Consider the following 26,600-nt stretch of genomic DNA (forward strand, 5'->3'; position numbering starts at 1 on the left):
AAAGATAGAGTTATCGTAATAAGCTGTAATGGCTGGCAGGAATGCTAGTACTCTGTGCGAGCTTCCATTCAAGCCCATAGACTTAACAAGGAACAATTTCCCTTAAATTTACTGCTTTGCTCAAACATTTCCCTATGTTTGTACGGCCATACTGTAAGTCAATACGTGTGCTCAATGCACTTCCATACACCCAGGGCACACAGTGCTAGTATTGCTATGTAAGCACTTCGAGCTGCCAACGTCGGCCATGTTACACTGTTCCCGTAGAGCAGTTACTCATGTCCTATTTCTAGAGAACACGGAGATGGGGCAGCAGACCCTACAGATACCATGTACGCTCCGTCCACAAGGGGCAGCAGACCACACTACAGATGCCATCTACGCTCTGTCCACAAGGGGCAGCAGACCACACTACAGATGACATGTACACTCCGTCCACAAGGGGCAACAGATCACACTACTGATGCCATGTATGCTCCGTTCACAAGGGGCAGCAGACCACACTACAGATGCCATGTACACTCCGTCCACAAGGGGCAGCAGACCACACTACAGATGCCATGTACGCTCCGTCCACAAGGGGCAGCAGACCACATGTACGCGGGTGGGGCGGTGAAAGGAGAAAATGTGTTAGTGGCAAAGAAGGACGACAAAGTCGATTAAGGCGTTGAGATCAAAATAAGATCGGGAAGTGCACATTCCACACCGAGGAATTCCACTGAAGCCTTGCCATGCGTGTGTTCGTGTGTGTGTCTGTGTTCCTTTGTGTGTGTGTGTGTGTGTGTGTGTGTGTGTGCGCGCGCGTGTGTGATATTCAAAATGGGAAATGATATGGTCACAGCTGCACACCAAGTCATGCATTCCATTTCTTCACATTCTGAAACATGATCATTCTCTCTCTGGAGTGAGGAAATGACTGAAATATTCATAAAATTTTCATCCAAACTCTCTCCAACTCTTCAGTGGATCTCCTCCTTTGTCGAGAAATCAGTGACCATGTTCATTTTATATTATTCAAATGTGGCAATAATTCTTCCCCCTTTAGCTGTCAGGCTGGTTCAATTGAAACATGTTTGCTGTCACTTTGTTGTCTCGCTGCTTTTGTTAAATTCTAATCATCTCTGAAATGAAACCATGGGGAAAAAAAACAAATCCATGAACAATTATATCTCCTCACATGTAACACGAACAGGGAAAAGGATATAAGTGATGTAATTGAACAAAACATCTCACCTGTCTAAAGCTGAACAGAAGATGAGAGAAAATGAAAATTCTATTAGTCCATAACGTTCGCTCCCCCCCCCCACCGCGCACGCTCTCTTCATCTCTCCTGCAACGTATTCAAATGCGAGCCCTGCCTTACCTCTCGCGCCGTGTCTCTCTTTCTCTAATTATCCATGAGGTCAGTAAGCAAAATGGGGAAGAAGCCAGGAGATCAATACAAATTATCCCTGAGCAAACCAGTGCTGACAGTTTGAATTGCAGCATATGTTTACCCAAAATCAGGCAATTTATCTTAATATCAGGCGAGTAATGCAGCAGGGGTGAGAGGTCACACAATCTCTCCACCTCATAATTACCCGCCTCTAAAACAGGAAAGTGGTATTGATTGGCCGCGGGCCGGGAAGCGGGCGTGACTGGAACGTGCCAGCGACCCCCCCCCCCCACACACACACACCACCCCCTCCTTCCCCACCCACCTTCCTCAGTCCCTCCTCCTCCTCCCCCTCAGCTAGACTCCCCACCCAGTGCAGGATTTATGGGATGTGTGTGGAGGGTTTCATGTTTCCTCGCGGCGACTGAGAACCCTCGCAGGGGGGGAGGGAGGGAGGGAGGGAGGGAGGGAGGGAGGAGGGGGGACACACACTCCTTCCACCGCACACACACCCTCCCTCTCCCCCCTCCCCTGCAAATCCCCCTCCTCACCGTATTGTGTTGGAAGGGCGAGGAGGGCCAAACTAAATTTGGCATGCATGGAGTCAAGCAAGGGCATCACAGCAGAGCTAGACTCGCCTGGTTATATCTGTGGAAGAGAGCAAAGTCTAGGACAGAGCGTGAAGTTGGAAGAGAAAGATGTTGGAGTTTAAAAAAAGGCACTGTCGACAGGGTGGGAGGAAAGTGTGTGTGGGGGGGTGGGGGTGTGTGTGTGTGTGTGTGTGTGGGGGGGGGGGGGGGGGGGGTAGGCTACTGGAAGTGTGTGTGTGTGTATGGTGTGAGAAAAGTGTTGTAAGAAGAGCAGTCCAAATGACCGTTGTAAAAACAGAGCAAAATGAAAGAAAATCGCTGCTTTAAACGAGGAAAAAAATCCACTTCAATCCACGAGAAGCAAAATCCATGGAGGACTGTATCACACACATCGGCCACATTTATTGTCCGGCATGAATATAAGTGCTAAGTATATATCATCAGCGGCTCTTATAGGATTATTGACATGGTCTGTGTCTGTCTGCGCCCGGGTGTTACACGCCACGACTACAAAACTGTCAACTCATCAACTGACAGCGCCGTTTAGCGCTAATGCAAGTCTCCATCAGCTGTCAAAAGCATTTGCATGAAATCAATAGCAGATGGCGCTCTGTGTCACCAATTTCATTACGCCGGGGTTGTTACAAAGATCATCTCCATGATAGATGAGATGGCGACACGTCGACATGTGGAGATCAGGCCTGACGCTCGGACCGCGAGCCCCGCAGACCCCCGAGCCACGCACGACTCGGCCTATTACCATTTTAGATATTGTACTCTCTTTGATATACACTTCATTCCCCCACGTGTAAGCACTTTTATTATATCAAGTAAAATCTCCTATTCGGGTAATGAACGGGAATTAAAGAATTGCAACCAGTAAATCAAAACTGCTGAGGACATCCAACTTAAAGCTGCAGTCGGCAGTTTGAAACAACAACATCGATGGAATGTTAACGATAGCAACAGAGAGTAGAACCCACATGACCCTTGTTTGTGTGCCGTGATGGACTAGGTATGTTCTAGCTAACCCTGATTGGTTGTTTTTCGTCACACCCCACAACCAGAAGTTATAGTGGAATAATACTGCCTATAATACTGCCGCTTTAAACTGTTTTTACTGCGTTTTTGGGATAATATCCTACCCTCCGAAACACATTCATCAAAACGCGTGCTTCTGCATTTACAGTAGGGCATCGTTATCATTGGAAAAGGCACGTCAAACAGTGCACCTCTCCCAACCTAGGGCTCGTCCTGTACTGTACCGCGTCTCTCTCCGGCTGCGTTCCCAGCATGCCCGGCGGGTTGTGTAGGCCCCAGCTGAGGCAGAGGACAGGAGAGCGTGATGTATCACCCTGAGAGAGCCCACTGACAGCCTCTGATGATGGATGGCCTGATTATGGAGTGCTTTTTACACATACACAATTTACATCACACTGAGCAGCGGGGTCTGGCAGGGGCTACCGTGCACACACTCTCCACCGGGCGGCCCGCGCTCGCTCGCTCACACACATCACGCCGCGTGCACTGCTCGCGCACGCTCGGTGCACGCACGCACGCACGCACGGGACTGCCAGAGTGCATAGATAAGAAAAGGAGGTGGAAATAACAAAAGAAAGAGGGCAAATTCCTGGCTACAGCCTTGTCATGTACGATCAATACCGCGGATCAATCCTTTATTAAGGAGAAGATGGCGTCCCCCCCCCCCCCCGCGTGCGCGTTCCTGAGCAGGCCCTTTGTCGTTTTCACGATGCATGATGACACGTCAAATCAGATTTCCTGGGCTGTATGTCGTGGTGGCGTGGGCTTTATTCAGGTGTGTGGGGCCAATAGCACCGTGTCTGTGTGCGAGCTGGATCCTCGCTATCGACCAGCACGCTGCATTGTCCATGCTTGAACACATAATTGCTCCGCTTGATCACAGTCGAGCTGGCAATTACTGTATTCAGGGTTTTCTCACAACTTGTGCATGTGTGTGTTTGACTGTGCGTGGGCTGAGTGTGTGAGTATACAAGTCCCGTACGTTTGTTAGGGAGACACCGATATTATGAACATCGGGGCCGATACCGACGTCAACATTGCCGTCGTGGCCGATAACCAATGTCGATGTCGACATTTTGTACATCCTGAAAAACACGTGTAAACACTGTGAATTTGAAAAAGTAACGTCTTTCTTTGTTTCCGAAAGATTTGGAAAAGCCCATGAATCACATTTACCACGTTGTTTCTTCTCAATGTGAATATGATTGGCCGATACCGATATTTACATTGCTGTTTATTTTTGCTCACTGGACCGATATCAATATAGTAAAAAATGACTAACATCGGCCGATATCGATCGATATGATTGCCGATATATCGTGCATGCCTAATGTTTGTGTGTGTGTGTGTGTGTTTAGTGTGTGTGTGCATGCCCCACATGTGCATTGATGTGGACAAGAGAGAGAGAGAGAGATGTAAGTGTTGCTTTTCCTCCTCTGTTTGTGCCGTGGCTCGCTGGCTTGCGCTCCAGTGGCCCTGCCGGCCGGCCCGCCCGTGTGCGTGCGTGCACGCACACGGGGGGGGGGGGGCGTTCGCCTGCCCTCACGTTCTCCGGCGTGTTCGGCAGGTTCAGCGGGCTGTGCGGTGTTAATGCCGAAATTACATGCTGAGTAATGAGTGATGGGCCAAATTACAGGCTGAACAATGAATAGAGGCAGGCGGCTCTTATTAGTCTCCATAGAAAGCCATTGATTTATGAAGCGCCTCGCTCGGCGGAGTTACTCTCCTGAAAATGATATCTACATTGAGAAGTGATGTTCGCTATTAAGTCGTTCCTTCCCCCTTCACACCGCGCGCCTCTGCCCTCCCCCCGCACCTCCCCTCCCCCCCTGCCTGTCCTGCCTATGGCTGTACACAGTACACACGATTGTTTAGAATCAGCCGGAGCCTGTAAGGAACCCTTCAATTCCCCATTAGGACTGTCAGACATAAAACGCCCGGCGCTCACCAAAGTCTGGCTTATGATTCATTTACTTTGTGCGTCTGATTCATGGCCCAATATGCCCGGTGCCCCAGATTACTAGTTGAGGGGTGGAAGAGATTGATGGCTCGGCGGGATCCGGCGCCGTATTTCACGGGCCCAGTGTTGCAGTACAGTCGGTGCAGAAGGAGTGAAATGACAGCAACTTACTGTAGATCAATGCGTGGACCGAGCCTTTCACAGATTATTAGAGCTCTGTTAGATTAAAAGACAACCCTCCCCCCCGCGCGCGCGCGCGAGCGAATGTAGTTTGCTGTAGTCAATATTCTCAAGCAGATCAAAAGGGGGAGGGGCCCCCTCTGAAGGATTCTTCATACTGATGTAGGTCATCACGGCTGTTAATGGAATAACACTTGGTGACACAAGTGTCAGAGGAAACCGTGTCATTTTCCACGCCCCCCCCCCCCCCGAGTCGCTTCTGTATCATAAAACGTCAGATCACCCTCGAGATTTCTTTGAAATTAGGCATTCTGAAATGACTTTTGTATGATAAACTCTTAACAGATTTCTCGATTAGTTTCTTCCTGTCTCGGGCAAAATGAGTCATGAAACATTTCAAAATGTCCCCCCCTTCTTCCCTTCTTTCCTTCCTTTCAGCCCTGAACGAGCCGACCATCGACTATGGCTTCCAGAGGCTGCAGAAGGTCATCCCCAGGCACCCAGGTGATCCGGAGAGGTTACCAAAGGTCAGTGCAGTGTCTCGTCTCCATAGAAACACACAAACGCACAGGACACACCGCTTTACTGTCAAACGCGCCGCCTCCGTCGAAGGATCTGCAGCATTTCAAAACAGAAAGCCACGTTAGCAAACGGTTGAAATAGTGTCTTAACGAATGTGACATGTAAAACAGCACCACATTACCGCCAATGCGGAAGACTGTGGCCCCCCCAAACCCTAGAACAGCTCTGCATCACATGATGTGGCGCAGCCACTAACCAGTGTGGTAATGGCGTTGGGGTTTTTTGTGCGAGGAGAGAGGCGTAAACTCTCTCTGTGTGGTAAAATAGCTCAATCAGGCGTTTTCCTCTCCAGTAGTCTGTGGAGATGGTAATCTTGGTCAGGAGACGACGTCTGCACCCTCATTACCCCGCTCATGTTTTCCTTTCATTTTCTACAGCTCCATTTGCTGTAATCTGTTGTTTACAGAACCCTGTGCCGTAAAGCCCAAAGTCTTAGTGTGCCTAATAGACAAAGACGCCATGTTATTATGCCCGGGCTTTCTGATTGTTTTTCTTCTGAACCTCGGTGGAGGAGTTGAAAGCACCTCCATTTTTAAACGCACTGGCGTGGCACATAGATTGGTCGTCATATTGGTGGACTTGAAAATGAAAACTAAGCCACACCCCCCCCCCCCCCCTCCCAACCCCACCCCCCACGAAGAAACCCTTTGATTCTCTCACTCGTTCCATTTCCTACTGATAAAATCTATGTGTTTTGGCTAATTGCTACCCTGCTAGCAGCCATTTTGGCGAGTGGCATTCCAGATGCGTCAAGTGTAATAATATGACTGATTAGTTTGTTCAAAAAAGCCCCTTGGCATGTAGTAAAGTGGTGACCACCTCAGAGTTTTAATAATACCATAAACCCTTTAAAGACTGTATCTATTAAATCCCAGCATGCAACACAGCAATATCATTAACGTCCAACGGACAATTTAATAAAGAACAGACTGTGCGGTAGCTATAGACGTTTGACCAAGTCAATTTGAAGAGATACAACATCACAGTCATTCCCTGCTTCACTATATGAAGTGTTTCAATTAGACTGGCGGGGCCCCCGCATGGAGGCAGAAAACAACACCTAGACATGAAATGTTACTCTAATTTCAACTGTAAACGTGGACCAAAAGGTAAAGTACATTTACCTTTTAACATCCACACAACTTCCTGTGTCTCAGCGCGGGGCGTGGCCCGCTCAATCTCGCTTAGCTACGCTCTTTTCCATTTTGTAAGTCAAAGTGTCTTTGCGAATTCTACAGCGTAGCAGCGACCAAAGAGAGCAATCATGTTAAACATAGCTTTATTACACACAAGTCTGACTTCTTCCTTTGAATGCAAAGCCTCTTTGGTTGTGGGACAGATTTTGACGCCGGCGAACCCAAGATTAGTTTTCCTGGGTGTGTGTGTGTGTGTGTATACTTAATATAGCAAGGTCTCCCAGCCTTTGCATGAAACAATCACAGAGTGAGATGAAACCCTGCACTTCCAATAAACAACATAAATATTTGATTTGCTCTCTAATGGACCCAAATATGGGGTTCAGGGGGCATGTAAATGATCCCGGCAAGTGATTCGTCATTGTTAAGCTTGCCATCCGAGGGTCGGCTCTCGGGGTCAAAAGCACATTCCCAATAAAACAGCCGGCGGCTGCATGAGGCTGGTGCATGATGCTGAGACTGGTGCTGATGCTGAGGATGCTGAGGCTGCCATGTATACATTTGGAATGAGAAGATACAGCATATAGAGAGGAGCCATTATGGGGTGCAGGTGAGGTAGGCAGACTCTATAAAAAGAAGATAAAGCTTGGGAGGGCGCGCGGTGTGCATTAGCACAAAGGCAAATCGACACCGAGCCCACTCACCGCCTCTACCTCCCCCCCTCCCTCCATGACTTCACCCTCCAGTTGATAATATTACTGCGCTATTGATTTCCACCAGCCTTCTCCCTGGGACCAGTAAGACACGTGGTAATTGTAAGGAGACAGAAAGCCAATATGGGAGTGCTCATGGATAGCAAGGGATGCACGCTAATATTGTTGCTACACGGAGAGAAAAAAAAACCAGGGGGGAAGCTGCCTCTGATTGAAGTTTACCTCGTAATTCTAAGACAACATCGCAGATGACAGTCTGACCCTGTGGGAGGAGTGGAGATATAAAAATTCAATGCAAAGTCCAGGGTGAATATGAAAGCAATAAGTGTGAGCAGTCAAGTGATGAGAAAGGAGATTGGTTTGCGGGCATCGCGTTAAGTGAAGAGAGACTTTGGAATTCACCCTCCTTTTTAAGATCTTGTTATAAAACAATTTTCTATTCATAATATAAAAAAGACAATTTATAATACCATTTTGTGCCCTCTGGCAGTAATGGACAAATAGACTGGATATCACATTATATCACACTCAATTTCTCTCTTCTGTAACAAATTAGATTCATTATGAAATTAAAAGTGGAAACCCAATATTGTTTTATTATTAAGCTGATTGCTTTGGATTCTTTCCTTTCCTCCCAAAATGAGCATAAGACCATTCTTTTCCAATTCCTTGTGTAATCCACAAGGAGAAAATATTACAAATGTGTTCATGTCAAGCAATTACCCATGTATTTAAATGAATCTCTCTTCCTGTGCTCTTTGAAGTACCTTCATCTAATGGCCCTATGCTTCTAAATGCATTCATTACCTCAGGCTAGAGCTAACAGAGTAATTGCCTTACAGTTTTATAATGGCATTAGCACTCCAAGCTACATAACCTAGGCCCTCTTTTATTAACTGTGATAATATAAATACAACATCCCTGCTAATCTAGTGCTTGGAAGTATCACATTTGGGCTCTTTTCGTCTGCATAACCTTATTGTTAGATATTTTTTTAATAACACATCATTTGTCACGGGTTCCTCTCATGTTCCTCCGCGGTAAAAGGTAGCAGAGAAGAGCCTGTGAATCCGAGGCGATCTGTCATCTGAGCAGGCCCATCTAAACAGTTGTTGAGCACGACGAGACCTTTATGCAAAGCAAAGACAAACAATAGCGGAGATCTGTCACGCGTTTGTCACAGAACAACAGAGATCATTTGAGGCCTTTAATTGTTTCAATTTAACACGGTGTGTTCCGATACGTCGCCATGACACGAAAGCCAATTACACTTATGCTGGAGTAGCGTCGAGATTTACATGGAAATGCCCTCGGAACACTATTCCGCGCTAATCGCATTCGCAGCGTGAGCGGATACGCGTGACAGCGTCTCGTCGGAAGCAAAACAAACTTCTCCGTTGATTGGCCGCCACACTTCTCAGTTCTTCTCATCATCCTCGGATATGACTAGGTCGCCACTTAAGCATAGCCGCGCGAGTCGGCTTGGTTAGTTAAGACGCCGCGCGGTAAACGACAGATTAAGGATGAGAGGCAATATCGTTTTCTCTCCTCCTTTTTCCAAGCTGTCCTTATGTCGCCGCCGCACAGTACCATATGGACAAGGAGGGAGAGGACGTTTTACAGAGAATGAAACATGGCTTGCGAGCGCGACAGTCTTAATTGCTTTAATTGTTGTTTAAAATTGAGAGCCATGTAGGAGATCTTGAAATATGATAGAATAGATTATTGGTAATTATTAACTGCAGGGAAAAAAAGAAAGGAAACCACTTTATCTCACTCAGCGAGGGAGGGTAGAAATCTGTTCTGCCTGATGAGAACACATCAAGACAGCTGGTCCTCTCATTTAGCCTACCTGCCTCACGACAACCATAATTCTTTATTTGTATGCAAACTAGATGCATGCAACGTTGAGCATACACACCAATTTTAGAGGTAAATGCCCATTCTAAGAGCCACCCATCCGCTAACTTGGGCTGGATTAAGCGATATGTTTCTATAAGAGAGCGTGGCATACGCTGGAAGTGGCTTCTACAGTGATTCATCTTGATACATCAAGGACTGTGCTAGATATGTTCCTCTGGATGAAAGGGACCCTTACACACACCCCATACACACACGCCATACACACACCCCCATACGCACGACGCCATACACACCCCATACGCACGACGCCGTACACACCCCATACGCACGACGCCATACACACCCCATACGCACGACGCCTTGGAAACGCAGGCCAAGTCTCGCAGGCCGCTGTTTGAAGGCGTGAAGGCTGTGTTTACATTCATTTACGGCAGCTGCCGTCTTAATCCCGCCCTGCTATTGCCAAGTGATGGAACACTTCAGACAAATTACCGAGGCCCGCAAGAGAAAACACGGGCGAATGTGGGAAGAAAACAAGCGCCATCTGAGATGTTTTCTGCTGACAGATTTGCATTGCTTTTAACCGGGAGGTTCTGACAAGCGCAGTCGACAAATCTCCGCTCTACAGCAGGTGACGACGAGCGCGAGCGTTTTAAAAAACACACACACGCGCAGCGGCAAACACAAACTCGCCTTTTGTCAGATTAAACGCACTCTAAATGGCGGGGAGAGGGGTTTTTCATACATATTGCCCTTCTGTATTATCGAAAAAACAAAGAGAGCAGTCTTGCTTCCTTGAGAGGGATTTAATTGTAAGTGCTCAATTCAAAGAGCAGATAAAGACACACAAACGGGCCCAAACCCCACCTAGCCTGAAAGCCTGAAACGGATTTGGGGGGGATGGGGGGGAGGTGGGACAGGATCCAGGGCCAACTCATTCTCAGTGTTAAGAGCCAAAGCAACACAGCTAATCCGCATTGTCAAGCGGGGGCAAAAGCATGCAGACATGGATAAGACCGCATCCTGAGCATCCGTGTCCCCGAGGCACAGGCACCCAGCTCTCGCCGGATGGGAAGTCATTTGTGAAGTCCTTTGCAACAGCCAGTCAAAGAGGTTAATTGAAAAATTCCTTAATGTCATTACAACAGAACTAGATTAACCCACAGCTAATTCACTTTATTGTTCTGAAGAGAGAGGGGGGGACTCGGCGCTGAACTCCGGTGCAAAACGCGAGGGCCCAGAATCAGGGGTGAGGTGTTGTTTTTTAACGGACTCTGCCAGTTTAATTAAGATAGGGAACATTATTCACCGCTCCGCATGGCTGCAAGGAACTAAGCAGAAGCGCTGTAGGAAGGCGAAGGTGGCGCCTGCTTAAAATCAGGGTGGCTTTTATTTAGGCCGCTCGCGCACGTAAACATTGCTAAAAACTCGCCACGGCCCACTGTTTAATGGCGGTTGCGATATTTAAGCGTGTGTTACTACTGTATGCTCCGCTGAGGGGCTTCAAACGTCACCTGTTTAGGTCTTAACACTGGCTATTCCTGCTTTGCCCAAACAGGAGGTGTTACTGAAGAGAGCGGCCGATCTCGTCGAAGCCCTGTATGGAATGCCTCACAACAATCAGGTCTGTAGCCGCACACCTACGTACTCACATGCTGACAATTCTAGTTTGTTGCCAAAATAAGAAACGTCGAAAATTCACCGATTCAGGGCATTTTTTTCCCCACCACCACTATATTCACAAACCGTGAATCAAAGCAGAAGTATGGCAACAGAAAACCATAAATAACGAAACCTCTGCCTCCCTCTGTGCCGGTCCTCAGGAGATCATTCTGAAGAGGGCAGCCGACATCGCCGAGGCCCTGTACAGCGTTCCCCGCAACCACAACCAGATCCCCTCCCTCGCCAACACCGCCTCCCACGGCATGATGGGAGTCAACTCCTTCAGCAGCCAGCTAGCAGTCAATGTGTCTGAGTCACAAGGGAACGACCAAGGTATGTGATATGGGCAGTGTTGGGGGTAACTCATTACAAAAGTAACATATTACATGTAATATATTACTTTTAGCAGTAACTCAGTAATATAACTTATTACTTGTAGGATGTAAGTAATATTATACCAGTTACTTTGTCAAGTAACTCAAGTTACAAATTGAGTTACTTTTTTTAATCAAAGCACCTATTTAAATAAAGATACAATCATTTCCGAATCAAACCGTGTTTTTTTTAATGGAAATAACCACTATAGATGACAATAACAAAGGAAAAGAATAACATTTAGAATTTTGGATTGTTTACACTGACTTCAAGGCGGTTTAAATTATTTTTCGGGATGGTTGGGGTGGCAATGTCATTCTGCTGCTGCTGTTGTTTTGGTGAAAGTAATGCAAAAGTAGTGTAATAAGTAACGAGTTACTCTACACAGACAGTAATATTGTAATGTAACTTATTACTTTCAAATGAAAGTAACTAGTAATATGTAGTATATTACATTTTGAAAGTAACTTGCCCAACACTGGATATGGGCGTATAGCTCCATAACTCAGCGCTTCCCAAAGTGGGGTCCAGGGACCCCCCGGGAGGTCCTTGAGGGGATTCCAGGGGGTCCCTGGCAAAATGAGAAATAGTTAGATTTGGCTTTTCCTTCGCTCACTAGATGCGAGCACAATGAGGAAATGGATAGGGATATTTTTTTTCTTACAGAGGTTTCACTGCCCCTTCCCCACCTATAGTATAGAGGTCTGTGTTAAATCTTTACTAGGTGCCAACAGTGTTGGGGGTAACACATTAAAAAAGTAACCTATTACATGTAATATGTTACTTTTAGCAGTGACTAAGTAACTGATTACCAATAGGATTTGAGTAATATTACTCAAAAAAAAAAAAAGTAAAAAATTGAGTAAATTCTTTTGAAATCAAAGCACATATTTAAATAAAGATACAACCATTTCCTAATCAAATTGTGTTTTTATGCAAGTAACCACTACAGACAATAACAAAGGAAAAGGGTAACATTTAGAATTTTGGCTGGTTTACACTGACTTCAAGACGGTTGAGATTTCATTCTGCTACTGCAGTTATTTTGGTGAAAGTAATGCAGAAGTAGTGTTATTATCAAATGTTATGTTATGTATATATACCAGTGGTTCTCAACGTGGAATCCGGGGACCATCAGGGGTCCTTGAGGGGGTTTCAGGGGGTCCCCAGCAAAACGATGAATAGTTCAACTTCACCATTATTTAATTTACAAGATGTTAACACAGTTAATGAATGCATAAGAATCACTGTTTTGATCATAGTTGATCTGTGATCTCTCTAACGACAACACAGTCATGGAATTCTAGACGAAATCATATCGGACAAATATTCTCAGATTTCCAGGTAGTGTAGCGGTAGATTCCCTGCCTACCAACACGAGGGTCGCAGGTTCGTGTCCACGTGTTACCTCCGACTTGGCTGGGCGCCCATACAGGCACGATTGGCTGTGCCTGAGGGTGGGAAGCCGGATTGGGGGTATATGTCCTGGTCGCTGCACTAGCGCCTCCTCTGGTCGGTCGGGGTGCCTGGTCAGGGTAGGGAACTGGTGGGAATAGTGTGATCCTCCCGCGTGCTACGTCCTACCGATGAAGCTCCCCCTGTCAGGTGAAAAGAAGTGGCTGGCTACTGCGCATGTGTCGGAGGAAGCATGGTGCTAGTCTCGGCTCTCCCCAGATCAGCAGCATGGGGATAAATTGGCCAAGTATAATTGGGGATATATATATATATATATATATATATATATATATATATATAATATAATTATATATATATTCTTAGATTTGAGAGACAAAGTCTCATCAAATGGGGGTCTGAGACTCTAATGTGTACTAAATTGGGGTCCTTGATATGAAAAAGGTTGAGAACCTCAGGTATATATTGTTTATTTGGGGGTTGTTAATATGAAAATGGCTGAGAACCTCTGGTATATGTTGTACTCTCAGTGAATATTTCCCCCGGTAAACACTGAAGGAAACGATGAATGAACGTTCTCCTCTCCACACCTCCACCGCTCTTTCCTCAGTGGGCTACAGCCGGAACACCAGCAGTGTCTCCCCCCGGGGCTACATCTCCAGCAGCACCCCGCAGCAGTCCGGCTACAACACCGTCAGCAACAGCATGAACGGCTACGGCAACGCCGGCATGAACCTGGGAGTGCCCAGCTCCCCTGGGTTCCTCAACGGATCCTCTGCCAACTCCCCGTATGGAAGTGAGTAGCTCCAGTCGTAATGTAGTAAGCTGCCACGATCGCACGCCACAGTCGTAGTAAGGCTGCCCGCCCATTCAATTCCAGCGGTTCCCACATTCATTTCCCGCTACTATGAATCATTTATGGTCGGGGGGTTACAACATTATTGATGACGACGATATATTACTATTCATTTATGGGAACTTGTTTCGTTTGAGTGTCTCTGTATGAGAGCACCCGTGCAGCTCAAAATGCAAGCAATATTTCTTATGTGTATTTTACCATATATCCCACCTGTATTTGTTCAACTGGACAAGATGTTGATGGTAGAGGCCTGTAATGCCATGTGAGTACTGATCGTGTATCCCCCCTGGCAGTAATACTATCCCAGTCTTACCTTAACTGCCCTCTTCCCTGTGTAGCAGCGCTCACAGCACGTTCTCGCTCTCCCCCCCCCCCCCCCCCTCTCCTCCCTCCTTGCCTCCCCTATCGTCTCTGCAGTCAAACAAAAGAGCGCGTTCGCCCCTGTGGTCCGACCCCAGGCGTCCCCACCCCCCTCCTGCACCAGCGCCAATGGCAACGGACTGCAAGGTGAGCCCCCCTCACCCCCTCATCCCTTCCCTACGGACTACTGGTCAGATACCGCTGCTCAGGCCTCTGTCCGGTTCGGTGAGGGACTAAATCATTACAAATATATTCATTTTGACAGGACCAATTTACACCTTTTTTTCTGTTCACACTCACAAACACACACGCACGCACACCCACCCACACTTTACACAACCGATACCAGCATGCATTGCATTCACACACACACATGTGCACACTGTGGCGTAGTCGCACGTCTACGCAGAAGACACGCACGACACAAACGTGCATCCTCGTTGTTGCCCTTTTCGTACAGATGATCTCCTCCCGACGCCGTAGGAAAGCACCTTCGCGGGATTGTCTCAGTAATTATGTTTATTAGGTTTTGTGCATGTGTCATGACCAACGTGATTGCTTTGAAAACAAGCTTAGCCCCGTAGTGTGTGTGCCCCAAGATTAATAACATCGCGCTTAATGAAGTGGGAAATTAAAGTTCATCTTGCTACAACGTTCGTACTTATTAATACATGTTGTGCGGAAATTAATGAGCAATGCCGTTGCCATCATCTGCGCTGGCAAACTTAAAAGCATTCCAACCATGACTCTACAAATATACTCAGAGCAATATAATAATATATCATCCCAGCACTTCACTAGTCGCCTAATTGTTAAAACGTGTGAAAATACGGAATATGTAAACGCTCAGGGTGAGATACAGTCGCTAATGATATCCTAAGCAGATGGTCTTGGTGAAATGACGGAAGCTACCTTTGATCTCGTCTAATCTCTGTTGGATAATGACACAGAAATAGGAGTTGGGGAATGCGAGGATGTAGGACTAAGTATGTACAGTAGGGGGGGAAGTGAGTTGAAAGTGATGGAGTGAGTAGAGAGAGACCGGAGGAGGAGTCTGAGGGGAAGTGTGAGAGGAGTGCGGTACTGTAGCGTGGTGGCATTGTGGTGGAAGTGGTGCGGTGTTGTTGCCTCTGCCGTCACCACGGGCCGCGTCTCCGGGGAGTCCGGGCCACTGTTTGCCATTAGCCCACCGCCAGGAGAAATATCACACATAGCAAGAGAGGCTGCTGGGGGGGGGGCGGGAAATGTCAGAGCAGGAGGGAGGGGTCTCCAACTCGGCCCCCCGTTAGGGAAGACGGCGACACGGCAAACACTCGCAGGCACACGCGCAAACAGGCATATATTCATGCAGTCACACAGCTTCGCATGCACACACACACACGCGCGCGCGCACACACACATGCACGCACACGCACACACACACACACACATACATTACACACACACACACACACACACACACACACACACACACAGAATTATATTATTATTTGCAGAAATATCCATACCCTGTCTTTACCCAGCAAACTAAAATGTGATCTCTCTTTTCTTTGCAGCCATGTCCGGCCTGGTTGTCCCTCCTATGTAAAAAAAAAACATGCACTTTTGTCATCTCGAGCACCAGTCTACACACTACCACTTCACAGGACACTCCTTTAGCACACAGTGAATTGCTGGTGTCATGTATAGTCAACCGCTTACTCTGTTTTTAAAGATGAAGAAGGGAAAAAAGAACGTTTTTTTTTTCTTTTAAATGACTTTCACAGCCGCCAGAAAAGGATTTCACAAAGAACAATATTTTTTTTTCTCCTCTGAGGGATTTTTTGTTTATTTTTGTTGATAATTTTTCTCGCCCTTGAAGAGGACACCGGAGGATGAAGTGTTTATTTTGTATACCTGTTGGGTTGTGCTTTGGCCTTGGATATGTCCAATCAACCGTACATTCAATACTGGAAGGGACTCTGTGGACTCACCATTTGGTTGTAAAGTAAAAACACTGATGTACAGTACATTTGCCGACAAACTTGTTTGCCTCAGAAATTGTTTTTCTGTTTCAACTCTCTTTTAATAGATTCACAAACAGTTGTGTGTCTTTATAATGTGACTTTTTGTATTTTTATGTGTGAGAAAAATAACACAGGGGCCAAGAAAGTTTGAATTTCAACTGGAAAATATATGAGATATATAATGTAGAAATTTGATCATAAAGTACAGCAAATACACGTTAAAGGGGCGGGGCTGGGGTGGGTAAGGTTGTATCATGTTTCATTCCTACATTTTAACTTAAATTTTGTAATTTATTGTAGCTAGAAAAATCATCTTCAAAAGTAAAAAAAAAAAAAAAAAAAAACAAAAAAACTATTCTCTTCGAGTCAACAAGCACACTGACGTGTACAAAACACTCTGCTCTGTTGATGAAAATGATGTACTTCCATGTCTAGAGCTTCCTTTTAAGCAAGTGTGTTTTGCCATGTTTTTCCAACTTTTTTGCTAGCACTGTATATTAATGCATTCCTAGGCTACTGTGAAGTCTGTTTCTTGTTGGTGAGGAGCGGTCTCCTCCTTCTAGCTCCAATTCCCTTCTGTGTTTTATATGTGGTTAAAAAAATTGTAGACTATTGTGATATTGCCAAACTTGTGCTAAATATTTATACATCTGTCTTTTTCATGTTCTTTTAGATCAACAAAAAAAACATTTTAAAAAACAAAATTAAAATCCATCGAGAATGTAGGAGTATTAGTAGTCCATTGTCATATTTCTGTTCAAACACACACTTGCGCTCACTGAGGGAAATTTTGTAACATATCAACTATAAATAATGTATTTATCTCTGAAATTTTGTATATTGCTTTTCATTATGTATGTATTAATCGTCATGCCCTTAATATAGTGATGCAGCACAGATAATTCAGCCAAGAACTGTTGCCTTCATTCGTTTTCTTTTTGTATTTGATGAAATGCAATGTGCATATATTTCACGTGTATCCTCAAAATTTGTGTTACTCTGTCAAGACTCTCTGTCCATTTTTTTTTTTAAAGGGGAAGTCAAACTTCATTGTTTATTTTTATATTGATTTTAAATTATCTATACAGACCATTTTTGGAGAAAACTTTGTTGGTTGTATTGTCAAATAAATTGTTTGTGACCCATATGATAGTTGTTAAGATCCAATAGAGACTAATGTGCATGAGGGACAACCTTGGAGAAAAAAAACACTCCATTTGTGGTTGTATTTTTTTCTGTTTTGTAGAATGTATAGAAGTCATTTTTACTCACCACTTATGACTCTGCCACATAGCTTAAATGTGTTTACAGGGAAGAAAATTTAAAATGTCAACATTTGGAATGGAAACAGAAATGAATAAGTGATGTTTTATTAAAATTTTCAGTAAAAACACAATAGCTCCTCAACTGTGGACTTCTTCAGTTTTAAGTACCGTTTGGCTGGCAGACAAACTGGCAAGACAAAAAAAAAAAAAAAAAAAAGACAGTAGAGCCTTAATGAGGACAAGCCTGTGATTGGTCTGTAAGTAGTAGTGTTTAGACTTGACCATAGCGATAATTGTTTGAAACCTGTGGAAAAGTGTAATATCCATAAAAAGATGAAAACTGCTCTTACTCATATTCTTGAAGCAAAGCACTCTGACATTGTGACATATTCCTGGTCTTCTGTATCGGCACATCCTGCATCTGTGGCGCTTCAAAGGTTCATTGTAGTCTTTCGTAAACGCTGCAAGCTCTTTTATTCAAAGCACCCCAAATGGGGCTCATTCAAATCCCTCATTTCATTGCATTAAGCCACCTAGTTAATAAAGAATCAATACATTGAAAGAGCAAGGTTATCCTTTGTCTATAAGGGCTGGTATCGTTTTGAACCTCTTATAGTTGCAGAGCTGAAAGGGGGGCCACTGTGAAATCTATACTCATCAAGTGGGTCAAACAGAGGGATGGGAGCGCTGGAGGGGAAGAATGGCGGGTTCTCCTTAAAAACAACTGAGCATCTTATCTGGCAACCCGGAGTGGACGTGGAGAGCGGGTCACAAAATGTCAATTTCTCATCAAGGCAACATTGTCCGTGGCCACCTCTGCCTTTAATGCACAATTAAATGAAGGCAACTTGAGTAGCAATCAGCATATCAGAGGTTATTATGTCAGGCGACGTGCATAGATCTCACCGTGCATAAGATAGTGAGGGAGCTGATAGTGCGAGGAGGGGGGGGGGGGGCAGACAGATCTCCCCGTGCATAAGATAGTGAGGGGGAGCCGATAGTGCGAGGAGGAGGAGGAGGGGGGGGGGAGCAGACACACTCAAAGAGCGATTTAATTTTCGACTGCAATCGCCCCTGTGCTTCAAATCATCCCCTCGATAATCCAATGGGTCTGATAACAATAGCCACCTGACATTGCATTTATCTGTTTCAGATACACATACACGGGTTCAGATCTATGGACTTGCTTACTGTTGTCTTTACTATTCAATGACAAAATGTAGCTAAAGCAAGGACATACACCCGGTATCCAACCGCGTGTCTATTTAGTCGCAACTAGCCTATAAGACTGTATCTCTTGCCACTATCCTTGTCGAAAAACAGAGGCAACAGCCAATTGCAGAGCAGAAATAATGTACACAGGAACTAGAAGCACAAGAGTAAAAGCTTAAATGTAAAAGCACACTCTGGGAGTTGGCAAGCGTTCTCAATTATCGCCAGTGTTGGAGACTCCGAGGCCTGGCAGACGGCTGGTATTATTGGCTCACCAGGTTCCGCTGTACCCGATGACCAAGCCTCTGGCTCTGCCACACCACTCAATCATCGTGAGAGCCTCTTTATTGGAGAACTCCTAATGGCCACCCTGCACCATGATCTTAATGTGTGCATTAAATATTTATAAATCCCGGGTCAATAATGCCCCATAACCAGGGCCTGACAGACCCCCACCGCACCATGTGACCATGTGGCTGCCTCTCCCAGACGCAGCCAAAGGTCACGGGGTCACGCAATCAAAAGGCAGCGGCGGAGGCTCGCCACATCCATATGTTGCCAGTCTTATCAAGACTTTCCTCAGTACTGGTTATCTGTCAAAGGAGAGAAATATTGAAAGCAATATCGATCTTAACTAGCCTTGTGTTGCCCAGGGCCACGCTTCAAACAGCTGCTCATGCATTGTTATATAAAAAAAATAAAAAAAAAATACCCTCAATAATATCAGGCTTGAACAGTAATATTGAACATCTCTGTTCAATGTTGACTGCCTGAACATGAATAATAACCATATTAAGACCGAGCTTTGACAGCGCTTGATAAAAGTTGATGCATACATAAATATTCATTATTATTGGGATGAAACGATGGTAAACCGTGATTAAATTCCTTGACAGTTAGTACCGGTATTAGCGTTTCAGATTTTAATGATCATTAAAAACTGTGTTACTGTGATGATAGCACTTTGAAAAACAAACACTGTAAATACTGTCCATCATCAAACAAAAGTTAGCAACAGTCTCCCAGACGCAGGCGCACAGCCTTGGTGAAATGATTTCAGTGAGTGTATCAGTACTTTTTGAGTCTGGCTTTTCAATATAAAAGTTGGTGAAAGGGTGGCGCAGTGGTAGTGCTGTCGCTTAACACAGCAAGAAGGTCCTGGGTTCGATTCCCGCCTGGGACGCTGTGGGTGCCGAGGGTGTGTCCCCATGAAAAAGGGCCTTTCTGTGTGGAGTTGGCATGTTCTCCCCGTGCTCCCCTGGGGCTTCCTCCAGATAGGAACCCCCGCTAAAAACATGCAAACAATAAATAAAAAATAAAAGTTGATGAAATAATTTCAGCGAGTGTATATCAGTACTTTTTTAACCCATTTTAACAATACACTGAGACCCGTGATCATTTTGGTCACTATAACCGTGCTATGAAATGTTCATACCGTTTCATCTCCAAACTTCGTTAGCTTTAGCGCTGTTTATTCTGCAGCCTGGCAGCTACGTGGGTGACTCAAGTTGCTCGACGTGCCCGTAGCCAGCCTGCGCTAGCTGCTGCGCTGTTCAGGTGAAAGATTGTGCTCCGGTGATAGCGAACACAAAGGAGCGGCCGGACAATGAGCCAGTCAATGGAGAGCCGCAGTTGAAAGAGCCACAATGGCCGACCATGCTGGGAATTGGGCTGGATGATATAAAAGGAATGAAACGTTCATTGAGGCGGTGGAGGACACGCATTCAGAAAAGGGGTTTTGTTTGCTTCTTTATCAATCTGCCGTTTCCCATGAGGAAAAACAATTCAAACTGACCTTAAAAGAGAATATTAGCTTACGCATCCACTCCCTATGTACGTCTTATTGAGCAGCTTATATGTTCACTTCCATGGGCGTTGATGTAATAGCTTTGTGCCCACATGTGTACCATATCAAGATATGGCAGGCTATAAAACTCTAAAGGTGGACAATAGTTTTTCTCCTCTCCTCCTTGGTCAGTGCTGAGAAGTACTTTTTTTTTGTAAGGATTTGCTCTTGGACAGAAAGGATTTGTGTGTGATGTATTTTGTGCAGGAGAAAGCAGCTGGGACTCCCATGCAGTCGGTGATTGTACACGAGAAGGATTCTGCTACTTTGTGTCGTAAAACTACACTCGACTTGGATCGTAACTTTTCACATCACAATGAATCTAAAGGAGGCCATTCGACCCCCTTTTTTTTGACAGTTCCACATTTTGAACGAAAACATGGAATCTGGATTTTATTTCATTTTAAACGGTTCCACATTAGCACCGTCTCCCGTCTGTGAATCAGTACATCAGATAAGAAGACACCGTTCCCCCAGCCTAACTGAACACTGCGAGTCAGCTTTTGCCAGGAGAAAACTACCAGATCCTCCGCAAAAGATTTCCACTTCACTCGCTGCAGCCGGTCCAACGAAAGGATGAGCAAAGTATCCCAGCGCTCCCGAATCCATTAAACTTGTATTTGGGTGTCATTTGATACTTCATCAATGTTTCAGTGCATCGCAAAAAAACCCACAACTGCAGGATTCACCCCTGGAACAGATACACACACTTCTCCTCGCACATATTCTCCTTCCATGAACCCCACTTAGTCCACAACACTGTAAAGAGGTGCCTGCTCAGAGAGTGTTAGGCTGCTCAGAGTGATAAAATAATATCACTTGAACCGTGTTTTCTGCCACAGTCTCTCCGCCACATAGAGCCTCCTTTCATAGCACCCCTCTGTAGTGCTTTGCCCAGTAGTTTCTGGATATGATATCATCTATTAATAATGTATTGGCAATGGATTACATAAAAAAAAAGGGGAGCAGGAATAACATCCAATATTCATGCCCCCTGAGCTCGCCTGTGTCCAATCCGTTTGGCCCATAAAACCTTCGCCCCATTTCCATATCCGCTGTGGGTCACGACAGGCCCGCCGCACAAAGGCTCACAGAACAGCTCGACTCAGGAAAAGGCCAGTAAAAAATTGGGTGGATTTGTGAACCCCTTATGAAACAGCCCCCCTTTTGGAAGAGAGGGGGGGAAAAAGAGAGACCCCTTTTCCGATTTCAGCGCCTGTGCGAAAAAAAAAACCTGGTACTGTATTTCCCTCTTTAATTGCACCACTTGAGAAATTGACGTGCCTCTGAAACATGGCATGAATCTCGCCCCGTTATTGCCGGTCCCCTCGGCGGGGGTGTGTTGATACAACATCTGCATGCTATAGAAAGTAATGGAAGTAGCAGAGGTGGCAGCTGCACGACTCTACAGGAAGTGTGCCATTTGCAGGCGGGCCGCTGCTGTGAGAACCGCTCACTGCCAGCCCGGTCTTGCAGGCGCGCGCGGCTCTGATTGCCAGGACACTATGACAAACACGCCCGGGTCCGGGAGTGTTGCATCCTGGGGGATGACAGCTTCTGTTTGATTGTCAATAAGGCTCATTAGGAGGAAAAATGGAGAATGTGAAAAGAGATTAAATGGCTTGAGACAGGGTCCCCCCTTATGTTTCATTACAGAGGATTCATCAGAGCCGTCGTTTTCATCTGTTCCCTCATTTCGACCAGGCTAATACAAAACATTCATATTTAGCTCGTTAAAGCAACCTGCGCTATTTCAGATGCTACCCCAATCAAACCCCTATCCCATAATAACCCCCCCCCCCCCCCCAAAAAAAAAAAACATTCTCATGAAGTCCCCTTTAAACATCGTTCCACATCTCACATAAAGCCGTTTCCTCTCTCGCTCTGAGCCGCTCTCATCTTGAGAACAGTGGCGGCGGAGGAGAGATGCTTCCCTCCATCTTGGCGAGGGACCGGCCAACAGAGCAGCGTGTAAGGGTCTTTCCCTGAAGAGTCCTTGTCACGCCGCGCCAAACCTCTGTGATTATCGTTGTTTTTGCAGAGAGTGTCCACGCCTGCCAATACCGCTGTTCCATAAATGAATTTGGCCCCTCGTCAACGAATTACCTAACACGCAGAACTGTGTATGTGTCACATCCAATTCCAACTCACCGGCTTTGCTGCTGTGGCGGCTGGAGGACTTAATCATCAATCGTCAATCATAATAAGCGAAGCACATTGATAGGGCCGACCCCCTCCCCCCACCCCCCCACATGGTTAAATATCCCCCCCCCCCTCCCCCCACACATGGTTAAATAAAGTGTAAAGGGATGAAGTTAAAACTGACCCTGTTAACTTGGGGCCCGCAATTTATATTCCTAATTTAGTGTATGGATTAATTAGTCTTGGCGAGTCGGGGTATCGCTTTCCACGTGGCGCAGCTAAGGAACTATATCCACTTGATCAAATCATTGCGTTGGGCCTTCTTCATAAGGAATCTCTGGAATGATATCTATCACTGCCAGCTTTCTCCATCGTGATGTTCTGCTCATAACGTGACGGCCAAGTTTCCTCTCTTTCGAGCCGCACACTTTTGAGTTTTGATTAAGGCTTAATTGGACAATTCATAATGAGAGGACTTTTCCAACATTTCTCACCAATCGATAACCCCCATATCTCACATCTGTACAAAATTAATCGCTACGACCCCGTTATCAGACCTTAATGCGATAATACACAATCGCACACACAGACACGTTACACTCGAAACACAAACAGGCGAGGCTGAAGAATCTGGCAAACGGGCGGCTCATATTTTCCCTCTCCCTGATCCAATCCACTCCTCTCTCTCCCCCGTCATATAGATCGGAGTCTGCGGGGGCCAGAGGCGCTGACAGAGCCCAGATGCTCCCAGTCTGTCTGGGGGGACCGGGGGAGACTGGTGCCACGGGGTCCTGGAGCCTCTGAAGTTGCCGCCCCTTCGTCAACATGACCAAGGCTAGACCTGCACTTTCTCCAGGCCCGAGACGCTCTCCTTACTTACCACGCTGACAAGCACACCACGCTGCGCTCCCACATTTGATACGTGCAGGAATACACGCTCTCGCTCGCTCTCACGTAAACGCATGGACGCTCATCAGCCGCTCCTAATTAGAGAGAGACCCCAGACCAACACTGCAAGTTCATAAGGTTACAATGACACACTGACACAAGGTTACCAACGTGAACACATAGAAACACACACACACGCACACACACACACACACGCACATGCGTGCACACACACACACACACACTCTCTGATACCTCTCAGGGTCTCTTTCACTCTGATAGAACGCTGTTCTCTCTCATCATCAGTGTGGTAGACTGACTCATTTGAGGGGGGGGGGGTCTCTTTGTTCTAAAAGAAACAAAAAGGCACCATATGAATCCTCTGCCCCCCCCCCCCCCCTATCTCTCTCCAAACACAAAGATCATCATAAGAGCATCAAAGAAGGCCGTGTTTGAAATGATCTTTCTCTTTGTAGTGGTGGCGTAGCGGCGTGGAGTGTGTTGGTATTAGATGCTGCTGTGGCAGCTGTCGTCGGCTGGCTAGCGTTGGTGCCTGGGTGTCAGGGCCTCCGAGGCCAGGCGAGGCTGTCCCGGGACGTCCCGGCAGACAGACAGAGGGGGAGGAAACCTGATAGCACAAGCCAAGCCCCAGCATAATGTCTGTCTATCTAAGCTATCTATGCCTCTGTCTGCCTGCCTGACTGACTGCTGCTGGACACTGCCTATCTGTCTGTCTGCCTGCCTGCCTGCCTGCCTGTTGGACACTGCCTATCTGCATGGCGGATACTCCTCTGTCTTCCCGGGAACAGCATTGAGTTAATATGTTCCAAAAGGTTTCACTATTCGCTCTTCTCGCTCTCTCTCGTTTCAGCGTACAAACCTCTGCTAAGGTTAGGAAGTGCATGAATGAAAGCAGCCATTTATGAATTAGCGACGTGGCTGCAGGATGAAGCTCTTCAGTATTGCCTGTAAGCCGTGTGACTTGTAGCGAGCGGCGTGCGGGACGCGAGCGGCGTGCGGGACAGGTTGCGATAATGCGAGACTTATGAGTTAAGGTGACGAGATTTCTGAAAAGAAAATCGGGGACATTTTCAGTTCTGCAGTCAATATATCATTAAAATATCCAATGTTATTATCTATGAAATAAAAAGGGGGACAATTGTGGTTTCATGTATTTTGACCATGGTACTATAATAAACTATGGTGCAGGCTGACTGATATCCCTCCAAAATAGCACATTAAGACCTGGAGGAACACCATAGAAAAATGCATTCTCTGATTTCATATCATAACGGTTGACATTTGGAGATTGTACTAAATGGATAACATCTGTAGCATGACATGGTTGGGACCAATGGAGGCTGTAGGGCTTCTAGTAGTTATAGTTCTGCTATAAGTTCTTCACTATACTTTTATACGCGGGGGTGGGCCAAATTCTTCCGGGTCGTATTAACACTTCCGGCGGTTACGGCGCGAAATACAAATGAACATCATGAAGAAGAGAGTTGTTTTTGTAGCGGACAGTGCAGGGGGTAAAACAAAGAACGTAGCCTATTACTTTGAGCTCGGTACACAGCAAGCAAGCGAGTATCCACTGTTAGCCAGGTCAGATAACGTTATCATCGACAATGACGAGCACTTTCTTGTAAAACATACCTGGACTCCAACAAAGAAAGCTTCAGATGGTTTTCTCTCCTCCGAGCGCAGCACGCGCCTTTTACGTCTATAAGACCCGCAGACGTTAACGTAATTCCCTGGAATGCGAGACTTAACGAGCCAGTTACATGGCGTTGCATTCTTAGACATTGCCGTTTGCTTTTATTTGGTATGTTACATACAATTGGCTAAATTATGAGTTAATTCAGAGTTAGATTACATTGGAGCAGCCAGCCATTTTCTTTTTCTTTTGCCGGAAGTCGTCACACGACCACACAACCGGGTCAAATGGGCGTGGCTACATAAGGTGAATAGCCCTCTGAAAGACAGTACTGTCAAGTCAAGTCAAGTCAAGTTTATTTGTATAGCACATTTCATACACAGAGGCAATTCAAAGTGCTTCACATAAAATGGTTGACAGGAAAAGAAAAGAAAAGAAGAGAATAAAATGGACATTTAAAAGCATCACAACAAAACTTAAAAAAAGAGTATAAAAAGTGCAATAAGCAACAGGCGCAGCAGTTGCAGAAAGAGCTAAAAACTTATAGAGGACTCATTGGGTTTGCATAGTAGCTGTCAGCAGTTAAAAGCGACGGTAAACATAAAAGTCTTTAGTCTATTTTTAAAAGTAAGTAAGGTTGGGGCAGATCTGAGGTCTTCAGGCAATTTGTTCCAGCTAGCAGAAGCATAGTGGGTAAATGCAGCCTTCCCATGATTTGATTTGATCCTAGGTACAGTTAATAAGCTGGACCCTGTTGACCTAAGAGTTCTAGACGGTTCGTAGCGTGGACGAGTGGACGGCTGTGGATGAGTAGAGAATCGGGGACATTTTCGGGGACAGCTCCCAGCCGGGGGCAGGTCACCAAAAAACGGGGACTGTCCCCGGAAATCGGGGACGTCTGGTCACCCTATTATGAGTGGAGATGTACAAAGAGCGAGATGAGCGCAGGAGACGTGTGTTTGTATTTGATGTGTGGGGGCAGAAAATGGCTCTATAATGAGGAGGGGTGCCAGGATATGAGCTGGGAAGTGGGGACTTGCAGGCAGGATATAACTTATGAGAAGGAAAGGAGGGATAGTAGGGAACGTGGTGGGTTGTTGTTGTGGCTTTATAAGCTCTTACTACTATCAGCCATGATTAATATGGCCTGGCCAGGTCAGAACCCCACACGCCACCAACCATATCCACACTCTTTCTGGGGCTCAAGCGAGTGTGTGTGTGTCCTATGTGAGTGTGTGTGTCGTATGTGAGTGTGTGTGTCGTATGTGAGTGTGTGTGTCGTATGTGAGTGTGTGTCCTATGCGAGTGTGTGTTGTACTGTATGCAAGAGTCAGTGTGTGTCGTATGTGAGAGTGTGTGTGTGTCGTATGTGAGAGTGTGTGTGTCGTATGTGAGTGTGTGTGTGTGTCGTATGTGAGTGTGTGTGTGTCGTATGTGAGTGAGTGTGTGTCGTATGTGAGTGTGTGTGTCGTATG

The 26,600-nt window shown here is 45.9% G+C and overlaps 2 protein-coding genes across 3 annotated transcripts in view; one reads left to right on the forward strand and one right to left on the reverse strand.

The window, feature by feature from the left end:
• Positions 1 to 17,597, forward strand: part of LOC310789329 (transcription factor COE3) — a 76,597-nt gene extending 59,000 nt beyond the window's left edge. Inside the window, exons 11-16 of one of the 2 annotated variants that reach the window (XM_083650946.1) lie at positions 5,585 to 5,673; positions 10,999 to 11,064; positions 11,264 to 11,435; positions 13,501 to 13,686; positions 14,167 to 14,334; positions 15,666 to 17,597. In XM_083650946.1, coding sequence (XP_083507072.1) covers positions 5,585 to 5,673; positions 10,999 to 11,064; positions 11,264 to 11,435; positions 13,501 to 13,686; positions 14,167 to 14,334; positions 15,666 to 15,697 — 713 coding nt within the window. In that variant the 3' untranslated portion in view covers positions 15,698 to 17,597. The remainder of the gene's footprint in view (positions 1 to 5,584; positions 5,674 to 10,998; positions 11,065 to 11,263; positions 11,436 to 13,500; positions 13,687 to 14,166; positions 14,335 to 15,665) is intronic. The other variant, XM_083650947.1, reaches the window with a different exon arrangement.
• Positions 1 to 26,600, reverse strand: part of LOC310789493 (methylated-DNA--protein-cysteine methyltransferase-like) — a 109,936-nt gene that overhangs the window by 61,098 nt on the left and 22,238 nt on the right. The gene's annotated exons all lie outside the window — the stretch shown is intronic.

The sequence above is a fragment of the Poromitra crassiceps genome (genome assembly GCF_964638095.1).
Source record: "Poromitra crassiceps genome assembly, chromosome: 14".
In the NCBI taxonomy this organism is placed as follows: Eukaryota; Metazoa; Chordata; class Actinopteri; order Beryciformes; family Melamphaidae; genus Poromitra; species Poromitra crassiceps.